This window comes from Bubalus bubalis, chromosome 2 (genome assembly GCF_019923935.1).
Source record: "Bubalus bubalis isolate 160015118507 breed Murrah chromosome 2, NDDB_SH_1, whole genome shotgun sequence".
Lineage (NCBI taxonomy): Eukaryota > Metazoa > Chordata > Mammalia > Artiodactyla > Bovidae > Bubalus > Bubalus bubalis.
The window spans coordinates 48,006,644-48,028,654 of NC_059158.1; the positions used below are offsets into that span (position 1 = coordinate 48,006,644).

At 44.2% G+C, this 22,011-nt stretch overlaps 1 protein-coding gene across 31 annotated transcripts in view; it reads right to left on the reverse strand.

Annotated features, from left to right (window-relative positions):
* Nucleotides 1–22,011, reverse strand: part of DST (dystonin) — a 513,843-nt gene that overhangs the window by 75,121 nt on the left and 416,711 nt on the right. For all 31 annotated transcript variants that reach the window (XM_045163432.1, XM_045163439.1, XM_045163440.1 and 28 more), the window contains 6 exons: nt 9,780–9,941; nt 8,163–8,333; nt 5,109–5,275; nt 1,720–1,879; nt 1,194–1,520; nt 445–529 (listed from right to left, as the gene is read on the reverse strand). In XM_045163432.1, the coding sequence (XP_045019367.1) occupies nt 445–529; nt 1,194–1,520; nt 1,720–1,879; nt 5,109–5,275; nt 8,163–8,333; nt 9,780–9,941 (1,072 nt within the window). The remainder of the gene's footprint in view (nt 1–444; nt 530–1,193; nt 1,521–1,719; nt 1,880–5,108; nt 5,276–8,162; nt 8,334–9,779; nt 9,942–22,011) is intronic.

Genomic DNA, 22,011 nt, shown 5'->3' on the forward strand with positions numbered 1-22,011 from the left:
CAAAGGGATTACTAAAAACAAGTCGCATTTATTTTCTTGGTGAGTTCAAGCACAGAGAAAGGAAGCTTGGGCACAATCACACTATGTGTCACCAAATAGCAGCTCTCTTAAAATTTTACAAAACTGTCTACAACCGCTCTGCATCTACAACAACTGCCCTCCATAAGTGGAAAGCTAATTTCATTCTGTCATGCGATTCTCTGACCAGTGCTCAGTATTATGAGTAATACACAAAACTTTCATTAAAAACTGAGTGAGATCATGAGAAAAAAGTGAAATCATAGTCCAAAATCCCCTTGATTGGCCTTCAAAGTGTTCTCCAGAACGAAGTCTTGGACTGGCCCCAAAATTCTAAAGTGCTTTGTGTTCTCCCTTCCCCATCTCTAAAATATTTTGAAAGCAATGCACAGTGTTCATGGAATGATGATTTGAAAGGTATCTCACCTGTTGTTCGTTTAAGTAGTTCCAGGCCATTCAGCAGTGCCTGGTCTACATTTTGTTTTCTAAGCTGTATGTCCTCTTGCAGAACCTAAAATACAGGTACCATCTTGTTATCAGCTAATCTTAAGAGAATGTTAACTAGGTTTCACTTTTTTGAGTAAACACCTCACATTTTCAAATATTCCTCACTGTTCTCACATTTACCTCTCCTTGTTTCAGCACTGTGCCCATGTCTCAGTTCAACTATCGAAATTCTCTCCCCTACTCAGAAAATGAGCTACGTGGAGAGACTGGAGTACTGGTTAATTGTGGGCCTTTGTATGCAATGATGAAATAATAAAATGAAAAATGAACAATCTATTACTGGATAAACTGAATCTCTTCTTACATTACATGTGATTTAATTGAATATAACACTCTATATTTAAAATGGATAAACAACAAGGACCTACTGTATAGCACAAGGAACAATACTCAATATTGTATAATAATCTAGATGAGAAAAGAATCTGAAAAAGTATATATATATATACATATATATAACTGAATTGGTTTACTGTATACGTAAAACTAACACCGCACTGTAAATCAACTAAACTTCAATTTAAAAAAAGGTCATTGTATACAAAGGCAATGTCTTTTTTGAGTACAGGAATTAACCTAAATCATAGCGAACATAAAATAATACAGAAATAAAGAGAACTGAGAAAATAAGGTCAACTGAAATGAAAAAGTAAAATAAATCAAAATACCCGCAACTCAGCCTGCTGTGTCCACAGCCCCTCGGGGCTGGAGTCCTGGACCGAGAGCCGCCTCAGCTTGTCATGCACTTCACTCAGCCAGTTCATCAGCTCCACTTCATCTTCCCCAAAAATCTTAGCATTACACAGAGCCTGCTGCAGGAGCTCAGACCTGCTGTGGCTTTTCTCTTGAATCTCAATGTACCACACTTGGGAGGAGTCTAGTTTACTCTGCACCATATCTTTATCCTCCCTGGAGCTCAAAACCTTTAAAGACTGGCCAATGCTAACGGCCTGGTGTAAATGCTTATTGTGATGCAGGATGTCATCTTCTAAGGCCTAAACAAGGTTTAAAAAAGGGAAACAGAAAGAATGGACAAATAAAAATGACAACATAAATCGAACAAAAAGATGACACATGAAATGGGTATAAGGTTGAACTGAGGCGTCACACAATAGCACGTAACTCAAATGCGTGTCATAAAACCTCAAAGGAAAGGGACAACTGGATCCCACGGGCGTGTGATGGGAACCTTACTTTGTGTTGCTCAATCTGCTCCTCCAGCTTGGACGCCTGGGTTCCAACGGGCTCGCAGTTCGCCAGCCTCTTCTCTGTGGTCGACAGCCACTCGTTCAGCGGCTCTAAGGTTTCGTGAAACTGCTGTGCTACCACGGAGATACCTTCCAGCTGACGGTTCCTGAAAACGCGCCAACAGGAAGGTCATTCGGGGATGAGGAATGTGGGAAGCTGTCAACAGAAAGCTTCACTCACGCTCCTGCGTTCCGCTCCCAACACTTTTTGTAGAAAACATCTAAGGTTAAAATTAAAACCTCTCACACTGACAGGACAGTTTAAAATAATTCTTATATTCCCTGTGCTTCCCCTGCCAGGGTTCAATTCCTGGTTGGGGAACTAAGATCCCTCAAGCCACTCAGCATGGTGGAAAAAATAAAACAAATATCTATAAATCTTTTTTTTTTTAAATAATAGTTCTATTAAATTCTCCTTTAATTCTTAAAAATGAACAAAGACCAACCTCAAGAACCTGAATCTTATGAAAGTCTTAAGTAACTCATTGTAATTCTTACAATAGTTATAATCTTAGTAATGTTATAATAACAATAGCAGCAATAATAATAATAATAGGTAATATTTACTGAACATATATTCTATGCTTTACAAATTAGTTAAATTCAGCCAGAGCACCAGTTACTGAGACTGCGTTAGTGAAATGGTCAAAATTAGATGCAAGTTTTGAAAAATAAAGCATCCCCTGCACTGGAATTACTTTCATTCCTCTCCTCCTTTAAAAAATATAGTGTCAGGTACGTTTCCCCGAAGCAACAGTTATTATTTTATGGACTAAAAATATCAGGAAAGAGAAGAACTATTTCTCTGACTTTTACAAAACAGAGCTTGAAATGCTTTTAGAAGACTCATCGTTTCCGTCATTGAAAAGGTGCCATGTAAGTTAAAACCTGCTCGAGCGGTCCTTGGCTTCCAATGAGGGCAAGTGATTGTGCTGGTCTGTATACGGAGAACCTGATTCAGTACCCAATTCTGCGAATCCTTTCTGCTAGGACCAAGAGCTGCTGTCTTGACCTGTCATCATGTTTAATGCTTAGGAAACGACCTGATTTGAGACACGGATGTTCTTTAGGGACAAAGGGAATTATGAAAAACTGGCACATGGAGCTGAATGTATTGAGCTGGCCAAAAGGTTTGCTAGGGTTTTTCCATAAGGTCTCACTGGAAAACCCAAATGAACTTTTTGGCCAGCCTAACAATTTCTGTATCTTTTTATCACAAACCACATATGTATATCTTTTTAAAAATTTCACCTTTAAAAAAATGAATAAAATTACTATATTATTTTTACCTTCTGGATGATCACTATCTATGGCTCTTCTTTCTAAATTCTATTATATAGTATCTAATCACCTAGAATGAATGGAAATAACTTTTGAGACTAGGTTTAATTGGCTGTGATTTAACCTGTAAGGGGATCTATTAATCAGTGTGTGAATCACAATATGACCACAATCCCTCCACTTAATACTACTGTGAGGATGGCTTGGGAAAAGGACAGTCCTGGGAGAAAAGCAGAGATCTTGGCTTTCATTCATTTAAAAAAAAGTACTGAGCACCTCTCCCATGGTAGTAATAGTACTTCTAGGGCATTACACAGAAGGAATATCTACTGATACACATTAAAGGGAATGCGGAACTTCCAGCCTCCTTGGGAGCCCCTCACTCACTTGTCCTAGAACAACGCTTCCTTCTACTCTGTAATTCAAGATTAGACAAACCCTTCTCTGCATTATCCTATTAAGAGTTCCAACAAAGGTAGGAATGTGTGGAGACGCTCATTCTGTTCAGCGGGTCATCTGTTTCCAACCCAACCAGTATGCACTCCAGTGTCGCAATGACTTGACGTGGGTCAGTGTAGTGTCAACGGAGAGAATGAAGGAGGAGCTATACTCAATATCCCATGACAAATGGTAAACCAAAATGGGGAAGAATATTTTTAAAAGAATGTATATATGCATTCTTATATGAAGTGAAGTTGCTCAGTCGTGTCCAACTCTTTGTGATCCCATGGACTGCAGCCTACCAGGCTCCTCCGTCCATGGAATTTTCTAGGCAAGAGTACTAGAGTGGGTTGCCATTTCCTTCTCCAGGGGATCTTCCTGACCCAGGGATCGAACCCGGGTCTCTCAAATTGCAGGCAGACGCTTTACTGTCTGAGCCACCAGGGAAGTCCACATTCTTATATACATGTATATATATATATACACATACACACACATATGTGTACAACTGAGTCACTTTGCTATACAGTAGAAATGAAAACATCATCATAAATCATGTATACTTTAATAAAACAAAAGAAAAGAAATGTAGTGAAGCCCAGCGGAGCCACGCTCCAGCTCCTCACCTTGGTAAACGTCACAGCACCCTCCACCAGCCTCACTTCCCAGACACCTCCCACTCCACCTTAAACCAGAACTCGGGACATCCCTGCTGGTCCAGCCGCTCAGCCTTCGCACTTTCAGTGCTTCCACTGCAGTGGGTGTGGCTTTGATCCCTGGTTTGGGAACTAAGATCCCACACGTCGCAGGGTGTGGCCAAAAATAAAATACAATTAAGAAACTGAGGGCACCATTTAAAAAATATTATTAGACAGTCAAAACTTAATTAGAAACAAAAATAGAAAAAAACAGAGGTTGCCTGTCACCGCCCCACGCCAGGCCGGGTTCTTCCGATCCTCCACTGCCATGGCGCCCTGTGTGCAGGCTTCACTCTGAACCATCACAGTCGTCCCTGCTCTTCAATGGCCACCAAACCCTGCTACGGTATTCCCTGAGGGTAGCAGGGATGATCTGACCAGTGCAGCCCCGGAACGCCTGGCCCTGCCTGATGCGTGGCAAGCAGGTAATAGCTATGTTACAAATGAATGAATAAAGGACCCTGCGAGGGAAACACTGCTCTTACAGAGTTGTAATAGGGACTTTCCTGGTGGTCCAGCAGATAAGAATCCACCCTGATCCCTGTTAGGGGAACTAAGATCCCAGACGCTGCAGAGCAACTAAGCCTGCACACTGCGACTACCTTCTAGGTCCACGCGACGCAACTAGAGAGTCAGTGCACCTCAACAAAAGACCCTGTGTGCCGAGACTACGACAGGTCGCAGCCAAACAAATAAAAACAAAAACAAACACACAAGAGTTGGGAAAGACCTGGGGACCACAAGACATCCCCGTCGGAGGAATGAGATGAGAAGCACGACCACCGCTGCCCTCTATGTTCACATACGTGACAAACACAGGAAAAGAACAGTTTGGAAAGAAAGGAGGACCAAAATACGAGAAGTCAGTACAAAAGCCACTGCCGCTCTTCCCAAGCCCTGGCAGCGTTTACGTTACCTCGTTTCGGCCTTACTAAGCAGCGCCTCCCATCGGCTATCCAGCAGACTCAGCTGTTTCAAAATCTTCACTTTATCCGGAGGTTCTGCCGTGGCGGCGATTTTCTCTCCTTCCCGTTTGATCACCTCCACAGTAGATTTGCGGTCATCCAGCAATCTTTGGAGAAGCTTAGGAAAAAATAGTAAATAAGAAAACAATAAATAAATGGAAAGGAAACAAAGGAATAACTGTATAAACATATGCAAAACATATGCTTTGTAGCATACTTTTGACATGTGACAAAAATAATGTTGGATGGATTCACATACAAAAGGATTTGAGAAGTAGAGTTTTTTCAAAAACCTCATTCTGTTTAATGATTCATTACTACTGTGTTAATGTGGTAGAGGCTTTTTGCAGTAAATAAAATAAATATTGATAAGGCCACCAAACCATTCATTCTCAACTTTTTAATACAAGATAATGGGGTAGAAGGGAGAAGACAATGGCATCCTACTCCAGTACTGTTGCCCAGAAAATCCCATGGATGGAGGAGCCTGGTAGGCTGCAGTCCATGGGGTCGCTAAGAGTCAGACACGACTGAGTGACTTCACTTTCACGCATTGGAGAAGGAAATGGCAACCTGCTCCAGTGTTCTTGCCTGGAGAATCCCAGGGACGGGGGAGCCTGGTGGGCTGCCGTCTATGGGGTCACACAGAGTCGGACACGACTGAAGCAACTTGGCAGGCAATGGGGTAGAAGGGTGCTTCTACTCAGGAAAACATCACTGTACTGGAAGTGCAAAATCCTCATTACTGTAACGAAATGGGAACGCCCTAACACTCAACAATGATCTGTCCCACTGAGACAGAAAGTTCATTATAAATGATCTCTATTTTCAAAACCTTTTCCCACGTTAAACAATCTACCACAGGAGGGAAGTTGAGACTCAGACCAGTTCACAAGTCAATGAGGCTGAAACCGGAGGCTCCTGGCTGCTTTTGGGAGGTAGGATAGCTCCTAAAATTCTTTATGAGGATAAAAACTAGAGCCTTTAACTAGCATTTCCACAACGACCAGAGAGTGAAACATGTCAGAAACCTTCAAAGTTGGAGAAAAAAGACTAACATTTCAGGACTGACCAGCAGAAAAAAAGTCAATCCAATTCTTCATTTAAAGAAGCCTGGAAGGGAGTGTTTGACGTAGGGAGCCAAAAATCAGGATTCCCTTCCTCCACTTAAACAAAACAAGCATTTCAGTAATAAGTGCCAGCCCCAGGCCCAACGTGCAGAGCGGTGAGCAAGGCACACGGAACGCTGACCACCACAGCTGCCTGAACCTGACTGATCCTGGAGGACCAAAGCCACGGACAGGGACCCAGGGGCAACACACCACAGGAGGGTATCCCATCACCAAGGGGCAACACGCCGCGGGAGGGTATCCCATCACCCAGGGACAACACGCCGCGGGAGGGTATCCCATCACCCAGGGGCAACACGCCGCCGGAGGGTATCCCATCACTGCCACTTCGCCACCAAGCCCGCTCTGCTCCGGGTTACGCGGCAGCCTGGATGGGAGGGGGGTTTGGCGGAAAAGAGGTGCATGTGTGTGTATGGCTGAGTTCCTTTGCTGTCTACCTGAGACTATCACTATGCTGTTAATCAGCTATACTCCAATACAAAACAAGAAGCTTAATAGCAATTTAAGAGAGACCACCACATAGGAGGGGAGAGGAACAGGGTCCAAAAGAAGGGGAAGAGATGTCCTCTTTTGACACAGGTCAGAGATCATAAAATCAAAGTACGACAGGTGGTGGTAAAGGGAACAATTAAGTGGATTACTTTCAGTAAACTTTAATGAATAGCTTCTAGCAATTAAGAGCAAAGTCGACAGACAGGTTTTGTTGACTAAGCCTTGTTCATTAACTCTGGGTAAATACTAAAGGTTTAAATTAAATCATGAATGGTAATAGTCATATTATTTTATTTAACACCATATTATATATTTTATATTTATTACATTATAGAAATTACACATTATATTTTATTACGTATTATATGTATCAATTTTTTTCAAAAACCAAACAAATGCAATGTGTTTCCTCTTATGTTTCTTTATTCCTTACCTCTAAATCTATTTCTAATTAGTTAATTTCTCAAGATACTAAAGTCTTCAAAGAATTTTCAGAGAGTGTAGTACTGGATGCCAAAACCCAACCAAGCCTCTGAATCCATTCCGTTTTTTAAGCGTGTTGTCTTTTTAAAGGTAAACCTTATCAACACACTGTATGCCAGGAGCCCCCCAATGCCATGTGTCATTTCAAGCCGTGGATGACACGAATCAATACTGGATGGGTCATTAATGCTTCCCAATGACCACAGAAATTGTAGGTGTGGCCCTAAGGAGTCAGCATCCCTCTAAGGAGTGTCTTTCCAACTGGGTCCTGCATGTTCAGCGTCAAAAGACACAAGAGCCCAGTTCTGAACACAGGGATCAACTCTCTGCCTCGTCAGTACAGGCTGAACCATAATAAACTGCCCATACTGACCTCATACAACAGACAACTGCATATGCACCAAACCAGTACATCAAAGAACCGTGACATCTCTGTTCGAAGTCACCTTTTCGCTGAGTGAGGTCGTCCTTGACTGCACTATTTTTTAAAAAAAATTGTACACGTCCCTGTCTCCACTTAGCACTTACTGTCCCCAGCTCCACCCGCTCTCTTCCCAGTTCTTAGCTCCCACTCGGCTTTATTTATCAGCGGCCAAGGTTAACACTAATTGCTTACTTTTGTTTACTGTCTCTCTCTCCCTGTTCTCCCTTCCCACTAACACTTAAACTTGATGAGGGACTTTTATGTTTTTAATTTGATGGTACAGCTCCAGCACCTGCAAGGATGACTGACCTGTGGCAGATGATGGACAAATATTTGTTGAATGACCAACAAAACAAGGTCTAGAACATGGATTACTGGTTAATTAAAACATCCTATTAATACAGAGTCACAAGGTAAACGTTTACTCTCGTTATTAAGGTGTAACCAGAAACAGGAAGCGCGCTCCGCTAACTCACCTTCTGCTCCTGTATCTGGGCCTTCACCACCTTGAACTCGGCGGACGGGGCTTTCTGATTGGCCACGAGCTCCTCGGTGTCACCCATCCAGCTGAGCAGGGACTCCAGGGCGTCCTGGAAGCGCCCGCAGTGCAGCAGGGCCTCCTGCAGCTGGGCTGCCCGCTGGGCCACCTGCACAGCCGGGGCCCCAGTTACCACTGCGCTCGCAAGGAACCACACACGCCCACCAGCCCGCCCTGTCCAAGCTCGTCTGCCCATTGATCACAGATTCTCTCTTCCTTCTCACTTAAAACTTACTCAAGGCACTGCTCGTGGGCAGGATACAGACAGAAAGGAGACAAGCTCATCAGCAAGTCAGCCCAGCAGATAAGGTTACCCTCTCAACCCAAATGCCAAAGAGGAGGACTCTCGGATTTTGGATGTATCCAATACACCAATGATTAGCAAAGAACGGTTCAAATATTTTAAGGTTACTGAAAGAAACAGTGCCTTTTTCATTTTTACCATTATCCATGGGGTTCCATTATTTCCTACGTTGAAAATCAAGGATAGTAATTTTTTTTAAAGACTAAGATTAAAAAAAAAAAAACTATTATTTAATAGAGAGAATCAGAATTATATTCAGCCACACAAAATAACTATGAAGTATCCAATTAAATCCTGCCAGCTCCAAGCTCTATATAGGCCTTTCTTAACAAGACAGGGCCTTTGTCCTCCAGTAAATGGAGTCTCTGTGTCCCACACACAGATACCCTATCGCCCCCTCAAAGGTCTTTTCTTTTTGGACTGAACAAGTACTTGGCAAGACAGTCTAAGTGCCATGGAATATATTTATACCTGACACTGCATCCCCGTTTGTGTGAGTAGCACTACAGTATGAATCAGACTCTAAAGAAGGATAAATGCTGTCTTGAGATCTGGCCACCAAGGAAGATTTCAGAGCAGGAAAAACTCCAAAAACAATTCCCTCCAGCACCAGATGAGCCCTGCCATCCCAAAACCCTTTTCTGATCATTTCTGTCACATAAAGAGCTGCTGTTGTGTTTCAGCATCATCTCCTTAAGCTATCAGAGTTACTTTTCTGTCACGCACATTTGGGAAAAGAGGGGATCTTCATTTCATCAAATGACATTTGGACTCAGCGATCTATAGTGAGGTGCAAACCCTCAGTCCAGGGCGGACAGACACACGGCTGCACTGTGTGACCTGTTACACAGTGCCGAATGAGTTGCTGATGAATGAAAATTAGGTTTCACATAAAAAGTGAGATTTCCAAGTTCTCTGGAAAATAAGTAGACCATTTGGCAGCGGGGAGCCGGGGCCCCCGGGTGGCACTAATCTGAGGTGCCAAGCAGCCCCCACGCCCTCGGAGGTATGTGCACGGTCCCAGCCCAGGGCAGAGGACCTGGCCACCGTCCAGACAGGGTCCGCCTCACCTGGCTCGCTGCCTGCGTCTGCACCCCCAGCCCTGGGGACACCTGGGATGGGCCATGGGTCACAGGGCGGCCAAGGAGCAGGCAGGGCAGGGAGGCTGGGCTACTGGACACAGGACTAGGGGTCCCAGCAAACGCTGGCGAACAATCTGCAGGAAGGACAAGGGAGGGAGCGCCACACCACCTTCTTGTTGAGGGTCTTCCAGCGCGCACCGGCATCGTCCAGGTCGTGCTCCAGGGCCTCGGTGCTGGCGCCCTTGGCGGCACTCTGGATGAGGCCCTGCCCCAGCCAGTTGACATCCTGATGCTTCACCTGCAGGGGTTCGATCTCTTCCTTTTGGAACACCTACGTTCGAAAAGAACAATAATTCTCTGAATTAGCGTACCTAACAGTCACCAAATACAAACATCTGTTCAATCAGCCAATATGGATTATTACAGATAAAGATAATCCTGGTTGCCTAAGTCATGTGTTGTTGCCTAGTCTGCCTTACAAATACTAGTAAAAAACTAAACATAAATTTATAATATTATCATAAGCACTCAGAAATATTCAGGAATGATATTCTAGCTGCATTTCATCAGATTACCTATAAAACGAAAACAAGAGTGGACATGTCTTCTCTATCGCTTCATTATCACAGCACTAGGAATCTCCCATCACTCCAATTTAACTAGTAAAAAAAGGTTTAGAGTGGCATTATTTCATTCTTTTTTTTAAATGTCATTTGCAGCAACATGAATGCAACCAGCGATCATTATACTAAGAAAGTCAGAGGATGACAAATACTGCAAGATATCACTCATACATAGAATCTAAATATGACACAAATGAACTTGTTTACAGAGAAGAAACAGACTCACAGATACAGAGAATGGACTCATGGTTGCCAAGGTGAGAAGGGCGGACTGGGACTTCAGAGTTAGAAGATGCAAGCTATTACACACAGAATGAATAAACAACCAAGTTCTGCTGTACAGCACACGCAACCCTACTCAACATCCATTCCATAATGTAAAAGAACAGAAAAAAACAATATGTACACCTTTATATATCCGTGAGTCACTCTGCTAGAAATTACCTGCTGTAAATCAACTATGCTTCAATTCAAACTGAGGCTCTGTGACAACCTGGAGGGGTGGGTGGTCAGGGGATGGGAGGGAGGCACAGAAGGAGGGGACGCGTGTGTACCTATGGCTGATCCATGCTGACGTACAGCAGAAACCAACACAATACAGCAATGATCCTCAATTAACAACAAAGAAAAACTAAGATGGATAACAACAAAGTCCTACTGTGTATTACAGGGAAGTATATTCAGTATCCTGTGATAAACCCTAATGGATAAGAATATGAAAAAGTGTACCTATATAACTGAATCACTTTGCTGTATAGCAGAAATTAACACAACATTGTTAACTCAACTATACTTCAATAAAATAACTTTTTAAAAAGCTAAAAAAAAGGTACAGAAAATGCCAAGTAGCAAGATGATAAGATGGGCCTTCCTGGACAAGAATCCTTACGGGCTCTTCTAAGCAGGCCTGCTACTAGCTGGCAAACGACATCGGAGCCTCAGCTGGAAATGGGGGTCACTGACAAGAAGATGAGCTGAGCCAGAGGGGCCACACACGGGGACCCAGACGGCAGAAAGGGGCAGGCGGGCACTGCAACAGCGTGGATGCCGACACGTCCAGCCCCTCAGCCTCCGCCAAGACACCAATGGGCGTGCAAGAGGCACAGAGGCCTCCCCACCGGATCCCAGCACACGTGGCTTGCAGGCCACTCTGTCCCCCGTGGGCCCTGCCTGCACTGTAGGCGGCTTTCCAGCACCTCCCGGCCAACCCTCCAGCCCACCCAACTTACAGGCCGCACTGCCTGCCACTGGCAAAGTATCTAACTAATGTGTTAGAGTAAAATGCAAGTTCCACAAAAACACCAATTTGTTTTCCTTAGAGCTGCTCTATTTCCTGGGCCTACCACAGTACCTACCTTGTAATATGGACCCGGTAACTACTTGCCAAATGAATTATCAGTATAGAAAATTGTATTCCTATTTGGGGTGGGTGATGATCATTCCTCAATAGATAATACTATACGTCAACTCTTTCATAGATAATACCAATGCTTTTAATATAGGGCTTGAAGGTGTCACGAGGACAATAAACTCATTTAACTAAGGAAGGAAAGCTTCAGCTGGAGATTAAGACAAAACAAGGTTTGGGGTGCTGAGTCATTATACTACATAAATATAACAGTCCAAGTGAATGAATACTTAAACAGAATATAGGAAAACACAATAAAAGCAAATATTAAAATAGGAGTTGAGAAAATACCACAGGCACAGTATGGAAAAGAATTCTGAAAGATGTAGAGGCTGCCAAACTCCCCAGACTTTGGCCCACACCAGCGTATGTCTGTGCTATAGTATGAATGAGTACATTAAAGAAGAGCAAACAAAAAATGCACGATCACCTCTTCTAAAAGTCCCCTTTCAGCAAAAAGCCCATTTTCTGACAGTTTCCACACCAGCTAAGTGTTTCTATAGAACAATACTCAATATAAAAAGTCAATTACACACAGAGAATTATAGGAGTTCCCCAAATCACAGGGACAAATACATAAAATTTTTCATAATTTTTAAAAGGCATTAATGTACCTAATATTAGTCAACAGAAACACTGCAAATTAGTGAAAACAGAATTCCGCCATATGATCCTACTTCTTTTCTATACCACTTTCCAAGTTACTATTTCTAGGAATAGCTGTAGATATGTTTTACTACTTACAAAAAAAAAAAAAAAAAAAAAAAGAGGGGGAGGAAAATGGCTACATTTTTAATTCCGGGAACTTGTCTGGTACATAAGGATTCAGGGAAAAGTTTTGTTCTCGCCCATAGCTAGTTTTCGGTGGAGAAGGCATCACTCCAATACTCTTGCCTGGCAAATCCCATGGACGGAGGAGCCTGGTAGGCTGCAGTCCATGGGGTTGCTAAGGACTGAGTGACTTCACTTTCGCTCTTTACTTTCATGCATTGGAGAAGGAAATGGCAACCCACTCCAGTATTCTTGCCTGGCAAATCCCAGGGACAGTGGAGCCTGGTGGACTGCCGTCTATGGGGTCGCACAGAGTCGGACACGACTGAAGCAACTTAGCAGTAGCATAGCTAGTTTTCAGGGCAAAAAACAACAAAACTAATAAAAATGTTCCAGTAAAGTGTCTTAATCTCTGGTCTTGGTTTGAAAGGAATGAATTTCAGGGTTGTCTACCAGCATAGTTCTGGTTGAGTCTGTAGTAATTTTCAAAAGTGCTTCCCAAGATTCACTAAGGGTTAAAAAAAAAAAAAAACCTACTAAAGAATCTATATACTCCAAAGAGTTTAATTACTTTCTACAAATAAACTACAAAATCCTTTATAGTAAGCAAACACTCTGTTAAGCTCTCAAACTAGCACACCATTCAATGCAAGGAAAGGACATGGCTAATTAGATCAATTATTTCATAGACTGATAGCATCCAAAAGCCTTATCTCTCAGTAACAAAATACCTAGGAAGAGAGACTCTCCCTAAGGCTAACCCTCAAGCATACAAACACAAGAGAAGCTTAAAATAAAGTAAAATTACCTCTGAGGCAAAGTTTACCAGAAGAGCTTAGGGAAAAGGACCAAAATAGCTGAACTTCAATCTAAGTGGGAAGAAAAAAATTACAGGCTTGACAACCGATGTCTCCCTATGACAAGGCTGCACCCTTCACTCGCTCACTTCACTCAGCACTTAGCAAAAGGGAAGGTGGGCTTCGTGGACTGCAGAAGGCAGCACAACCGGTTTTCCCCACATGCAGAGCTGCAGAGACAACACTTCCAGCACGTGTACAGAGTCCTCAGCTTGAGGAGAGCACTTCTCAGACCACAACAATGGAACACCGTGCTCCTTCCTGACTAAGCCCCTTCAAGCTTAATAAATCCCATATAACTGCCCTTAAGTGGCAGGACCTTAAACCACAATTTGTGGAGAAGCCTAAGCTTAACATGAATTCACAGTGGAGGGGGGGCATGCAAACGAAGGGGAACGGCCACCATCCTACCACCAGGAGCAGGAATGCAAACAGCTGGCAGTGATCATGCTCCTCAGGAACCATCCCTAATTAGCTTGCAGTGATCGATGGATCAATGTCTGCCATCTGGCTGGGTACCAGTCAACCACCCCTTGCCCCCCGCCCACTGCACCCCAGCCAGAGACAGGACAGGACTGACCATGGTCAGAGACACCAGTGACCACTTGATGGCAAATTTCCCATCCCTATTAATTACCTGAGCAGAGTGAAAGCCATTACAGACAGGGTCCAAGGTTCCTGCATGGGCCCCTGTTTTCCGGGGAACGGCTTGCTTTCTTACCGCTCTGAATTGTGAGGAGCACGGCTCACAGACCGCCTCCATCTCCTGGACAGAAAGAGGCGCCTCCACATCCTCTTGGGACGCTACATTGGATTCTTCTGAATCGTACTGTGTCAATAACATCAGATTTTCCACTAAACCCGTGCCACCCCAATCGATAACATTTCCCCCCAGATCTGTGCGAGAGACAGCCAGCTCCTCGGGAGAGTCTCCCACAGAGTCCCTCCTTTGGGCAGTGGTTTGGAATTCTCCTGATCCGTAGGTTCTTCCTTCTTCTCTGGGATTAGAAATGCACTTGCTTTCTCCCTCTCTTGGCAGAATGAATGAACCTCCCTTAAGAGCGCTCTCTCTGACATCATCCTGCAGGCAGCTGTTTTCACCATGGATTTCCCTTTGACCATGGACAGGTTTCGTTTCCTCTGGTGGAGAAGCATCATGTAAAATCATCTTGAAGTTGTCATCAAGGTGGGTGCTTCTGCATGAAAGCAAGGGCATCTTCTGTTCGCTGATGGAATTAACAGAAAAAAAGGGTCTGTATTGCTCTGCGGTGTGAGCATCTTCCACAGAAGACAGGCTTCTGATTTGGGACGGGTCTCCGGGGAAAAGGCGCTGCTTTTCCTCCCTCTCCGCCGGAGGGCTGCACAAGCCAGAGTCGTCCTCCTCTGACGTGAGAGAGCTAGTAGCCCCTCTGCACTTGCCAGCCTTGGCAACAGCATCTGACAGATCAGCAGGTTCAACAAAAGAGCTTTCACTTTTGTTTGCATAATCCACGAAATTGGCCGGGACGAACATTCGCCACGACCGTCTATGCTCTTTCTTTTCCGCATGGGATTTGGCTTTGGGTAAGCCTGTGCTCCGGATGACGTCGCTATTGAGTTTGAGGGCATCAAAGATCATCTTTTCATCGAGCTTGTGGGCTTCACGGCCTCTCAGCTCGAACGCACTGGAAGAAGCAAGGGGACCGTTGGAGCACAAAGAGCTGACATCCAGTGTTCTGTGACTGTAGGGTAAAGTCCGGTCTGTGAAGTGCCTGGAAGACAGGCTACCCTTGGAACCCGAGTCAATCTGCTCATTCAGCCTAACCGTGTCGTAGATGGAGCGCTGGGGGACATAGCAGTCCTCGATGTTGAGATCCTCCTCCTCCTCACCTTTCCCTACGCAAGGGGGATTCTGACGTAAACAGTCTGGTCTGCTCAGCGGCTTCCCCATTGCGGAGCCTGTTACAACCAACACTGCAGCTCTTGACGCAGGAAGTGGGAAGTAAGGCCAGGCATGTTCCAGAAAAGCACACTTCTGAACAGAACTATAAAGCGTCTCTAGCCCAAAGATGCATCTTAGATAACACACGTCATCACAGATGAGGGGCTGAAGGCCAGCAGCAGGGCACCAGTCCACGTGCAATCCTCCCTTTACCTGGTTGTGTGAGAATGATTCTCAAAAATAAAGTGCATCCAACAACAGAGAACTGAAGTCTCCTCCCCAGCCCCTGGAAGTTCCCTTTCACATACTCCAAAACACAGAAAAAAGAAAACAAATAATACACTTATCAGTGGCTCAGACACTCAGAACATTCCATTGTCGGTCCATTTCCCTTTTTATTCTAATTCTGCATCTGAGATTTCCAGATTACAATTTCCCCAGGAGCGAGCATCTTTATCCACTGAGTGTCCATTTCAGCAGAGGTCTGGTTAATTGTAATCCACTTAAACACAGCTTGCAAAACTCCATCTCTTATAAATAAACCAAGGTTCAGAAATTTAAAAACACTTGGAGACTTAAGAGACCACGGACTATTCCGATGAAGGCACAGATCAAGTCTTCAGAGAAAAATAAGTCTAACACACTGTAAGAAAGTTCAAATTTTCTTTTACTCTTTTTGGGAGTAGCTATAAATAATCCTGATTCGAAAGGCAGGCTCTTCCCATATTAAGCGTCTTCGAGGCTATTCAGAATTATCCAAAGAGGAAAAAAATAGGCTTTTGGAAGGCCGGGCCGGCACAGTCTAGCAACCGTTCGAAGTAAATAGACAGCATGATGTAGTATAAACTCCCCTCAGAGAGAAAAAAAAAAAGTCATTTTCAAAGAGTCTTATCTGATCTTCCTTAAGACAGCTGATTCCACCTGAGGCCACCGCAGTGGAGAGGAGCCCCGCGCTTCCTCCGAGGCTGGGCAGCCGCGCGGCGGGGCGGCGGGCGGGCGGGCGGGCGTCCCGAGCCTGGGCGCTCCGGGGGCGCATCTGCCGCGCGCCCCTCGCCGAGGCCCGGGGCCCGCTCCGCCGCTACGCACTTCCGACGAGCCCGGCTCGGCGGGCATGTGCCCCGGACTCCGGCCCCGGCCGGCCGGGCGCCCGCAAGTCTTTCAGGGGGAGGTGCCCAGAGGCGGGCGGCGGGAGGCAACCGCCCGGCGGTGACATCAGCGCGAACCAGACCCGGCCCGGGGGCGCGCAGCGGGCGCGGGGGCGCGACCGGCCGGCGGGGCGGGGGCCATCTCCGCGCGGACAGCGGGGCCCCGCGGGAACCGCGCCCCACCCCACCCCGCAGAGAGAAACGGGGAGTCGGGCTAACCCGCCCACCGGGAACCACTCTAGGGGCGCTGCTGCGGCGGACTCGCAGCCCTTCGGGGTCCGCGATGTAGAGCGCGCATCACTTTCAAGTCGGATCTCCTGTCGTTCTTTTTAAAAGCCCAAGTTCAAGTCGAACTGTTCTCCGGAGGAAACCACTCCTTAGGGTATGGAGCCCTGGGCACCGCGGACGTGGGTATGAGCCGTTACTAATAACCATGCATGCCTCTCGAAGTTACTGCAAGGCTTGGGCTAAGATCAAGGGCGGTTAAGCGACTCTGGATATTTCATTAACAAAGTCACAGCCAGGGAGTTTTATTCACTGAACAAACACTCTTTAAATAATACTGTTTGAAAATTAACTCAGCAAGCCAAACCTTAGCCTTTGGCGGGGGGAGAAAATTTCACAGTTTCATTTAAGTAAACTAAGATCTATCCATTCTGTATTTTATGAAATAAGCAATCATGCCAGAATAGCAGATAGAGGGCATATTTTCTTTCCTCAAACTCACAAAATCATCTTTCGAACATAAATAAAACTGTGCTGGCCCCAAGTGAAGACAGGTCTAGTAAAAACAACAGTAAACTTCTCTGATAACTTAACAGAAGAGATGTGGGAGGGGCCTTTTGTACCTTTCCTGAGAAAATGATTCCAAAATTATTTTTTATAAAAGTAAGAACTGAATCTTTTTTTAAAAAAAATCTATCCATAACCAGAACTCTATAGGCAACATTCCCATTCACTTATTAGATGTAACTCATATTAAGTTGGAAAAAATATATACATAGCCAACTATAAGGGATAATATACATAATAAACTACCCATCAACATAATAATATCAAAGCCCACTCTTCACGGTCAAGAAGTGAAATATCTCAGCAAACACTTGATTCTATCTGAGCACACAGGCTGTTCTGCTGCCTGGATAATAAGACAAAGAAAACCCGCCCACAGTTACCATGTTTGAACAATGAGTCGGGCACCAGGCCACCATCAGCAGAGATGGAGGGACTGACTGCCAGCTGCCACGGCCTTCCTTACGCAAGTAGCTCCTGGGAAGCTACTCACTCGTGGCTACGTGAATAAGAAAGTTTCCACGAAGTGTGGACCAGAGTTGCTCACAGAACTTTTCCTAAGAAACAATGGCCCTCCTTCCAGCCCCCGTAAGCTCTAACTCTAAATCATGAACTCAGTTCTAATCTGGTCTTCCAGCTCTCTGTAAAGCTAAGGACAGCAACCCCGCATTTGAAATGAAGAGTATACTTTTAAAGCTACACAAATAATTCATTCATAATTTCAGCCATTCATCAAACAGGCTCCACTATCTGCCAAACAGCACAGGAAACCCTGGCAAAGTACAGGTGCCCAGAGAGGCAGGACCCCCACCCCGCGTGACTGACAGTGAGGTGGAAAGTCTGGATGAGAAAGTGTGTGGGGCACAGCCGGGAAGCAGGAAGTGCGATGGAGAAATCTCCTCTGATGGATTATATCTAACAGTGCACCATTTAATAACTGAGTTCCTATTTTATTAAGCTGATTTCAACTAACTCTACAGAAGATGATCCTGGTACATTCGGGTTCCATTTGATATTTGTACTCTTAACATTATATTGGTATTGATGACAACAACTTGTATATTTATCTTTGTTACCTGAAATCAGATTCCAAAGACCTATCTGGCTAACTTAAGAGAACTCATATTTAGAGCAGGACCCGACTGGTTGATCATTTCTTCCTAAATTCGAGTTATACAGCTACTTTTCAATGTGATGCTCTCTAAAGTTAGTATTAATAAAATCAAGATGTATTGAACTGTGTTAAATACGTTTACCATTATACATATAAGAAATATACAATGAATAAATAAGCAAAGCTCTTCCGAAAAGCAGTCAAAAGTATTCAGAAATCACAATGTTAAACTGGTCTCGAAAGGCAAGTCTACACAGCCTACTTGATGTGATCCAGTTAAAATACTTTCTAAAGGTAGATAATTTTGGAAAAGTACACAAACACTAGTTGAATTATAAGCAAGATAGTACCACTTTCTCATTTTATATTTTTAAAATTAAAAAAGAAAGTTTCTGAAGAATCTTACCACAAAGTATCATACAATGATCCATGTCTTAGAAAAGATAAAAGGCTAATTTTATCAACTGAAATATGGAGCTTTTAGAGGTGAAAGGCTAGAAATACTAGGAAATTCAAGTGTAGTAAGTGGACAACGTTTGTGAGTAAATGCAATATTATCCATAAAAGCTGATGAACTTATCTTCCTGGCCCAGTAGCTCCTGAAATATGAATTAGAAGCCAGACAAGAGATGTGTGGGGTTTTTTGTTTTAAGTACAAACCTAGGCCTTAGAGACAAAAATTTCTATTATTCTTTCTAAAATAGATATGCTTTTTGCTAAGGAAAACTGAAAGCATCTTAGGTTCTCAGGTTTTAAAGTGATAAACTTCTTTACATGGATGGATAAAGGATCTTCAAGAATAGACATCAGATGAATGTGTGCATGCGTACATGCTAAGTTGCTTCAGTTGTGTCTGACTCTTTCTTTGCGACTCTGTGGACTGTAGCCCACCAGACTCCTCTGTCCATGGGATTCTCCAGGCAAGAATACCGCAGTAGGCTGCCATGCCCTCCTCCAGGGGAGTTTCCAGACCCAGGCATCGAACCTGCGTCTCCTGTTGCTCCTGCAATGCAGGCAGATTCTTACTGCTAAGTCACCGGGGAAACTCCATTAGATGACTATGCGGTAACTATTTATTTCAGTTTAATAAACTTTACATTTGAAGGAAAGAAGGGTATTCAGACCCCATGACCAAAGCAAACAAGTAATGAAACTTATCAGATTGACTGGTCTTGATGGATATTTATCCTGAACATTAGGTAGGGCCTTTAAATGTGCGCTCCTTAGCTTCCTGTGAGTTATCTTCACAGCATTTACCAACTGAGGCTATTTTTTAATGAATGAATAGAGACCTAGATGAATGTTTAAAAAACATTAACTCATCAGATTTTTTTATCAAGAAACCTACATCATTTCATAACAACAAAGCAAATTCCTCTCTCTCTCTGTTCCCATCTCTCACACACATGGAGACCCATACCTTTAAGCAACTTCCCACGTGAGTAAAATAAATTATGTAGGTCTCCTTTTATCTAAGGAAGGCCCTTGATAATGACAAGAGATGCTACAGCCTGGCATTTTTCAGGGGTGGGGAGTGGGAACCACTTTAAGATACAAATTTATCCAGATAACAATAAACCACCAAAAAGTCCCCTGGTATAAAATCACTGGCTGGAACTGTGTTGAGAATGACCCACTTTGACTCCTTGACCTTTCTTTTGTAATTGAAGTGTAGTTGATTTACAATGTTTACAATTCTGTGTTAGTTCCAGGTGAATAGCCATCTATACACACACACACACACACACACACACACACACACATATATTATCTATTACAAGATACTGAATATAGTTCCCTGGTGTCCAGTAGGTCCTTGTTGTCTATCTGTTTTATATCTTGTAGTGTATATCTGGCTAATCCCAAACTCCTAATTTATCCCCCACTCCCCTTTCTCTGCTGGTCACTGTAAGTTTGTTTTCTGTGTTTAACTCCTGGGTCTTCAGTGAAGCCACAGGAGTTAAGAGGCCACAGGACACCCAGAGCATGGCATCAGTTAGAAGCAGACATGGAAAGAGGCCATGCTCCCAGCAGCCATGCTCCCAGCAGCAAAGCCTTTCAAAGCATGAAGGCCCGCCTGCCCCGCTGGCGTGCGTGGTGGAACCCTGCCCCACGGCAGCACCATCCCCGCAGCATGGCGTGGCCTCTGCATCCGTGGGCCTTCTCGCTTGCCAGCACAGCTGAGATTTCTTCTTCCTAGCATCTTAAAGCCACTCTGACACAGCTGACTGAATAAACAGGACCAGCTGATACAGCCCATGCATCAAGGGATAGTCTCTATAGTGGAAACAGTCACCTTTAAATATACCAGAGGAAGGTGCTGTGAAATCTGCCTAATACAGGCTTATTAACAAAAATCCAGGCAAGTAAGACTATTTCCCCGCCGAAAAACCACTTCTGAGAAAGCTTTACTGAATTTCCTCCTGTTCTCAACAAAACAGAGAACAATCTGTCATTGATCTCAATGCAACAATATGGAGCACTTCAAAACCACTATTAAAGCATTCTTTGGACAGTTTACTTTTATCTTGGAAAATATGGTGACATTACAGAGGTTGTTTCAGGATCATTTAATAAATATCTTAATAGAATACTTGGAAAGTGATTTTTTTTTAGCAGTACTATTTACAAATAGGATCAAATAACCCGGCTGCGCCAGCTTCATGGCACCTGTCATTTTAGGTCCCCCAGCATTCACAGGAGGATGCTGGGTGCCCACTGCTTTCCCCTGTGCCCAAGAACATTCATCACGGCACAGTTACATGTGTTCTGGTTTTTGTATCCAGTTTCAACTTGGCTGTCAGGGAAATTAAAATGGAGTAAGTCTTCAGGCTCTAGAAGCAAGAGCCAGCCTCTGACCTGCCTCCAACCCTGGCTTCCATGCCTGCCCTAGAAGCACAGCAAGTCACACAGCACCGTAGATAAGAAAGGATATGTCCTGGAATCTCTTAAGCCCCTGAGGGCCTGGCCAATCCCCTAAGGTGTAAGAAGTCTTCTGACTCACAAGGTGAAACAAGCAGCATTGTAAAAATTTAACCAGAGATAGACTTTCGTGTGCAAACATGATGACATCACTTTGCAGCCTGTGATTACAAGCAGGAGTCCACAAAACTGCAATTTGAAGTCTTGCCCATGGGGTGGACACACTGCTCGGGACCCTTTCCCAACTGGGATTCCAGACTGCTGTCAACAAGGGACTTTGCAGCACTGTTTAATCTGGATGTAGGTGGTTGGCTCAATTTGGTGATGTCTATGCTATTACTTCCTTTTTGGGCTCCAAAATCACTGCAGACGGTGACTGCAGCATGAAATTAAAAGATGCTGCTCCTTGGTAGAAAAGCTGTGACCAACCTAGACAGTATATTAAAAAGCAGAGACATTGTTTTGCCGACAAAGGTCGGTACAGTCAAAGCTATGGTTTTTCCAACAGTCAAGTAAGGATGTGAGAGTTGGACCATAAAGAGGGCTGAGCACTGAAGAAATGCTTCAAACTGTGGTGTTGGAGAAGACTCCTGCGAGTCCCTTGGACTGCAAGGATATCAAACCAGTTAATCCTAAAGGAAATCAACCCTGAATATTCATTGGAAGGACTGATGCTGAAGCTGAAGCTCCAAAACTTTGGTCACCTGATGCGAAGAGCTGACTCATTGGAAAAGACCCTGATGCTGGCAAAGACTGAAGGCAGGAGGACAAGGGGACAACAGAGGATGAGATGGTTGGATGGCATCACTGACTCAATGGACACGAGTCTGAGCACACTCCGGGATATG